Source organism: Aspergillus welwitschiae (assembly GCF_003344945.1).
Source record: "Aspergillus welwitschiae strain CBS 139.54b unplaced genomic scaffold BDQ94scaffold_1, whole genome shotgun sequence".
In the NCBI taxonomy this organism is placed as follows: domain Eukaryota; kingdom Fungi; phylum Ascomycota; class Eurotiomycetes; order Eurotiales; family Aspergillaceae; genus Aspergillus; species Aspergillus welwitschiae.
Genome location: NW_020798695.1, coordinates 1,612,553 through 1,618,552, shown reverse-complemented (window position 1 = coordinate 1,618,552; position 6,000 = coordinate 1,612,553). Strand labels below are relative to the sequence as shown.

Here is a 6,000-nt window from a genome sequence, read left to right as displayed (position 1 = left end):
TTTTTTTTTTTTTTTTTTTTTTTTTTTTTTTTTTTTTTTTTGTGCCGCTGTAGCCGTCTATCAGCTCATTCTCAACGGCTATCATAGTAGTTTGTGTCTCATCCTGTACTAATTGATATTATCTATCTTTTCCCTCCCTGCTTCGAGAAATGTTCGAATCTCGTCTTGATATTGTAACTTCCATAGCTTACGGGTCCAGATCTCAGCTACGGAGTACACAGGCAGCAAATCTGCGCATCGGAAGGTATCCACTTTGTGCCCTCCGTACTTTCGAACCGCTGGCCCTGCGTCGCTTAGCTGGTATTCTTATGTACGTAAGGATATGCATACCAACATCCGTACTTAGAAATCATGTATAGTAAGTGTACAGTCAGGAAAGTCAGTAAAGTACCATCACCCTGCAGAGAAGAAAAGAAAATATATATACATAGCCAAGTTGCTCCAGTCCATCCACGAGTCTCTCCGTTTGCCTGCACCTCTGCATAGCTTAATAAAGTACCTATCATTAACCCACCAGGCGGCAATGATATCAGAATTATCGGTATGCTCACATGGAGAGGCTAGCTCCGGCTAGATCCCAGGCCTTAGGGTAGGTGATGGTATTGCCGTAGCGCATATGTGCGGCATATGCATGCAACATGCTTCACACTTGTCACCCACCATCCTGGAAGAAGTCGAGCGATCATCAAGTTAGAATCCGGATAGGGCAGGAACACTGCACGCGATCTAAAGATCCTGTGAGTTGGATGCCATTGTAGAGGACCCGGAAAGAATAGACTGGAGGAGGATAATGGCATTATGGGTTGATACTTGTTTGTTGCTCGCTGCGGCCTGGATGCCCGTTTCACCCTCAGGCATCAATAATCTCTGAGGCGTACTTTGTACCTACTAAATATATGCGTGAATGCATGACTGAACCTACTTCTAGTCATGTCACAATAAGTAGATGCTAGAATGTACCTTTCCCGTCTTAGGGATATACCTTACTCCAGTAATAGCCACTGGGATCATTCTAGGCCCATGTTTACCTGCCAAGTCTATTCATATCCCTTCTACTTGCTCGATACTGGTAACTTCACCCATGCAATGTGGCGGTAAGACGAGCAACACCTTCCACAACAAACCCACCCCTCTATGTTGTATCTTAATTTACCTTTCGGTTGTGATTTATGATCATTTTGCATATATACTCCCTACAGGCTACATACTCACCTTCGAGTAACTGAATTCTAATAAAGAGAGGAGCAGGAAACAGAAGAGCATAATTGGAAGAGTCACCCGAAAAGACAGAAAAAAAAAATAATTAGTTAAATAAAAATAAAATGAAGGAGGAAAAAGAAAGAAGAGAGACGACAGGCACTGCTTTTCAAAGGCCACTTCCAGGTCTGCTGACTTGGGGTCCCCAAAAGTCCCAGTGCCAACACCTCTGCATCCACCGTTCGTCGATCCGCGGACCTCTCACTTATCCTCCGGTTCCGGCACGACCAAGGCAGTCTTTCATCCTGCTTCATCGGAAGGAACGACAACTGCAAGGATACGTATCTGCTGCTGCGAATATACGTTCAATCATGGTCTCCGGCATGTCTATTACAGCATGTAACTATGATGCCAAAATGTTTCACAACATACTCTGTACTGTAAGCAGAAGTACCTGATTGCTCCACCTCAGCTCTGTGCGAATCCTGTGGCTAACGGACTTCACTTTCCTTCTGGGCAGGCTTTACACTTTGGTTGGAAGATGTGTCTCAGAGACTCATTTGCACGATTATGTTGATCTCTCTAGATGGGTATACAGACCATACGGCTCCGGCCCAGAGACTCCTACAGGTGAATCCTTTCAAGGTGATAGTTCGACAAGCGGTCAGATCGGCTTATCTTTAGCAGTCAACTAATTACGCTAGTCTATCGAATACTACCTATAACGGGCTGCCTTCGAGTCGAAACTCATTCTTAGGCTTACCCTTGATGCCGACGTCGACTCTATAGAGCCGGCCTCCATACCGGACGGATTCCGGAAACTGGTCATCATTGGTATCATCCTTGGCGGTCGTGATGAAGAGTTCCGTTCCCACAAAAGCTGGACAGGTAATGTTTCGGGTGGGAAAAGTTATCTCGCCAATGATCTTGCCCTCCGGCGAGATACGAATCACCTTCCCACCACCGTAAATTGCACTCCATATACACCCCTCCTCATCGATGGCAAACCCATCCGGCTCTTTTGGCTCCCCAATGTCAAAGAACACCCTTCGGTTGCTGATGTTTCCGGTCTCAGCATCGAAATCAAAGGCGTAAATCTTGCCGGTGGGAGAGTCGGTCAGGTACATAGTGTCATCCGCAGGATTCCAGCCAATCCCGTTGGGAATCGTCACCTGTTCAACCATGCGGTGCAGTTTCATGTCCGGGTCTAACCTGAATATCACACCTTCGTTGACTGGGTTCTGCACCTTGGAATCGTTCATGGCTCCAGCCCAGAACCGTCCGTGGCTGTCGACGGCCCCATCGTTGAAACGCATTCTGTTTTGATGACGTTCCCGATGAGTCAGACCCACGAGGATGATGGCAAAGAAACTAGATAATTGACTTACCTATGCTCCTTGGCCGGGTCGTCCCACACTTTCTGAATATAGGACAGTGCGCCCGTGGTGCGGTCGACCAGGGCGAATCCATGTTTTGCGGCTACGACGATCTGGTTCTCGCGTGAATCTCCAGCATTCGCAATGTTGGCGGTTACTCTACATATTGTTCGGAGTATGAGATTAGTTTCTTTTTGGGCACCGCTTACGGTGTAATTATTCTGTGGGCCAAGGAGTCTAGCTAGGAGCGACATACCCGATTGACACAGATGTGTCCATGATCTTCAGGGAGTCGGGCCCTTTGGCCAGGTCCAGAACGTATAGTTTCTGCTCCCAGATATCGACGAAGCGAAACTCATTCTTGGTCTTGTCGTGAAACGGTCCTTCCAATAAGGTTCCCGGTACATCGACATACGGCTGCATACAGAAACCAGTGTGAGCATTAGCTTCCCCATTCTTGTCTCCTTCGGCCGGTCGCCTTCACTCAAAAATGAATGTGAGATACCATACCTCAGAGACCGTCCACTTTTGGTACTGGAAGCCGGACATTTTGACGGCAGGCTGATGTGCAACCCTCAGAACTGGTGGTTCAGATATGGGGATCAGATCGGGAGCAGCCGTGGACTCTGCTGGGTCGAGACAGCCTAGTCAGTTTAAGGAATATGCGCGGCGGCTAAAACCAGACGGTTGCTGGAGACTGGAACCGTTGTGTGAGTGCTGAGGAATTCAGCCCAAAAGAGAGATTCGATAGTCGAAAGTCTCATGGGCAGCTTTCGGCATTGTCCTCGGTTGCCAAGCCCAGTCGCCAGTCGCCCCCGCACGAATCTCATCGAACACTTTTCTGATTCTACCTTAGCGTTAGGGAGCTCATGGCTAGTGGGGCTAGCTGGGTGGCTTCTCTGAGTTACGGTCCTAGTCTACTATCCACGTACTGGCAGTCTGGCAAGCTGGCAAGCTGGCATTGCCCATCGGGCCATTGCTCCGTGTCAAGTTAGTCGGTACTTTCACCGGTGGGTGGCCCAATCCAGGTGCCACAGGTGCTAATCAGGTCTGGACTAAGCAAACCGCGTCGGTTTCAGCTGAAGCTCGGCCTCCTGCTCGTCGTGCCAATAAATAGACATAGTGTCTCATCGGATGTCCGTGTATCTCACGGCCCAGAAAAGTATTCCAAACACCCGGCTCGATGGCCCTTTTACTATTGAGACCGTCGGGTTTTTGGTGGATACGATTATTGAAACCCACACCATCCAGGCCCGACTCCACTCAATGAAGCTGACTATCACCTGTCATGTGAACTGGTATCAGCTATCTGGACCAACAGTTTCGTCACAGCAAACGTGGGAAAACTTATCGAATGAATGTCCAGGAAAAGCAAAGACGAGAAGGAAGAGGAAGCCCAGTTACCCACCGGCGAATGAGTTTGATCGGGCTAATTGATTGGAGTCTCACCATGACGCCAGCCAGCCTTGGTGCTGTCAGTGACAGGGTGCGGCAGGCTTCCCGTGTGCCGCCTCATTTGTTCCAGACAAGGGTCGCGGTGGAGCAAAATCACATACGGGGCGATGTTACGGACAAATAGGAATGCACCCGGGGGCGTCTTCCTGGAGCATTGTGGCAGTCTGGAAAATATGGCGACAGCCAGTAGCGGTTTAGTTTAGGGCTTAAAGCAAGCTGCGCGACAGAGCAGGATCAAGCAATGTGAGTCCCGGATCTAAAAGCGTTCCTTGGATGCAGACACGGCATATCCGCCCAGGGTCCCAAAATTCGGAATGATGTGGAAGATTTCCCTACCAGTTGGAGGCCAGCCTTCTGACTTACAGCCGTTACAAACGACAGCTCCCCTGCACTGACCACCCAATATTCCCTAAAAATTGGATCTTACTGGTAGTAGACCTACCTCATCGAAAGGTCGCGACTAGTTACATTCTACATTGTGTGTCGTGCCAAGAAAAAAGGCATCAGGTCAAAGCAAGAAAAAGAAATAAAAGGGAAAAGGGAGACCCAAAAAAAAGCAAAAAAAAAAAAAAAAAAGAAGAGTCAGAGAGAGATGGATAGTAAAGGAGCAGCTACGATGTTCCTAGATTGCAATTCCTTCGGGACTGCGCCAACGCTAGGCAGGATCCTCGCCTATGGTTTGGCCGACTTACGTTGCTTTTGCTGGCTAGACCGGGTTACTCTAACTGACTTAGTGGGAGAGTTGCAAGCACAGACTTGAGACTTTGTGACTGCCCCCATCCAGGCGGTCTAGCAACATGGCTATTGACGAGCGAGCCTTCACGCCGGCTACTTAACGACGGAAGTGACCTTGATCTCCGTCTATCTGGGGTGATCGTCGTCATAATGCTAATCATGTACGAAAGAAGTAAAAGAGGGTGATAAAGTCGCGGTCGGTTGATGGGGGGCGTTTGGCCACAATCCGCGACACTGCATTGATTGACGGTCGGACGGCCCAACATTGGGCCATCGACGGTGCAGATATACGAACGGACGGAGTCGGCCACACAACCTTAATAGGTCATCCATCGTAGCCCGGCGGGGGGAGAAAGCATTCGACCAGCTCAACGGTGATGCATCAGTTGGGCGGGCAGACAGTACCTGCAGGAGGCAAACACGACCGATATTCGAGCCAATGTTCGGTGGATCACTCAAACCAGCAATGTGTCCGCGAAAAATGCGGTGTACGCAGCGGACTGGATGCGGCGTGTCATGTCGGTCATATCGGTAGCTGGAAGACTCTAGCCAGTGGGTAAGGTAGGTGGGTAGTGGGCTGTGGGCTGTGGGCTGTGGGCAAAGAGCCGGCGCGCGGGCTTTGGGGAGGGGATATCCCCGACCGTTGTAAAGTGAGTGGTCACATTGAAGAGAGGGGAGAGGGGGGGAAAAGAAGGAGGAAGGAGGAAGGAGGAAGGAGGGGGTGTGATGCCGCATGGCATGTTGGGATTGAAGATGGATGTACTTATGTATGCAAGTGTGTCCAGATTTAGTTCTCTCCGCGCGCGGTGCGATTGCAGGCGGCGAGGAGCAGCGATGGGGCCGCACGGCGCGAGGCCTAGGCAGCCCTCACATGATCGATTCTTCATGCAGGACAATGTAACTTTACATGGCGGGTGCAGGTACGGGGGGCCCTGTTGGTATGGTATGTATGTATGTATGGTATGTTTGGGGTCTCGGTTACCGTATGTATGGTATTTCCCTTACCCTCACCCAGCAGGAAAGTTACATATTAACTACTATCAAGTACCTTTACCAGGTTGAGGAGACTCTGAACAAAGAGAGAAAGAGGGAGAACGAGAGAGACTAACAGACTGTGTATGCAAGTGTTTGAGCAATCCCACTCATGTGGCGACTGGGGGAGACCACTTACAGCCTAGGATCAACCCTGATCAGCCAGACAACCCCCCCCATCCTTTCTCTCTCTTCCTTCTCCCCG

At 49.8% G+C, this 6,000-nt stretch overlaps 5 protein-coding genes across 5 annotated transcripts; 2 read left to right on the top strand and 3 right to left on the bottom strand.

Moving 5' to 3' along the window:
- Positions 1-41: 41 nt before the first annotated feature.
- Positions 42-847, bottom strand: BDQ94DRAFT_133312 (uncharacterized protein). The gene has a single exon (XM_026764246.1). It carries the CDS (start codon positions 795-797, stop codon positions 585-587), a length of 213 nt encoding a protein of 70 aa, XP_026632606.1. The 5' UTR covers positions 798-847; the 3' UTR covers positions 42-584.
- Positions 848-927: 80 nt separating this feature from the next.
- Positions 928-1,299, top strand: BDQ94DRAFT_133311 (uncharacterized protein). The gene has a single exon (XM_026764245.1). It carries the CDS (start codon positions 947-949, stop codon positions 1,220-1,222), a length of 276 nt encoding a protein of 91 aa, XP_026632605.1. The 5' UTR covers positions 928-946; the 3' UTR covers positions 1,223-1,299.
- Positions 1,300-1,845: 546 nt separating this feature from the next.
- BDQ94DRAFT_6729 (SMP-30/gluconolactonase/LRE family protein) lies at positions 1,846-3,335 on the bottom strand. The gene is made up of 4 exons (XM_026776296.1): positions 3,084-3,335; positions 2,830-2,990; positions 2,586-2,732; positions 1,846-2,514 (listed from the first exon to the last, which is right to left on the bottom strand). The coding sequence occupies exons 1-4, from the start codon at positions 3,120-3,122 to the stop codon at positions 1,917-1,919; spliced, it is 945 nt and encodes a 314-aa protein (XP_026632604.1). The 5' UTR covers positions 3,123-3,335; the 3' UTR covers positions 1,846-1,916.
- A 1,274-nt stretch (positions 3,336-4,609) lies between these two features.
- On the bottom strand, positions 4,610-5,504 carry BDQ94DRAFT_133307 (uncharacterized protein). The gene has a single exon (XM_026764244.1). It carries the CDS (start codon positions 5,496-5,498, stop codon positions 4,917-4,919), a length of 582 nt encoding a protein of 193 aa, XP_026632603.1. The 5' UTR covers positions 5,499-5,504; the 3' UTR covers positions 4,610-4,916.
- BDQ94DRAFT_133306 (uncharacterized protein) lies at positions 5,499-5,938 on the top strand (the record flags this gene model as incomplete). The annotated part of the gene is made up of 1 exon (XM_026764243.1): positions 5,499-5,938. One exon carries the CDS (start codon positions 5,502-5,504, stop codon positions 5,823-5,825), a length of 324 nt encoding a protein of 107 aa, XP_026632602.1. The 3' UTR covers positions 5,826-5,938.
- Positions 5,939-6,000: the final 62 nt, after the last annotated feature.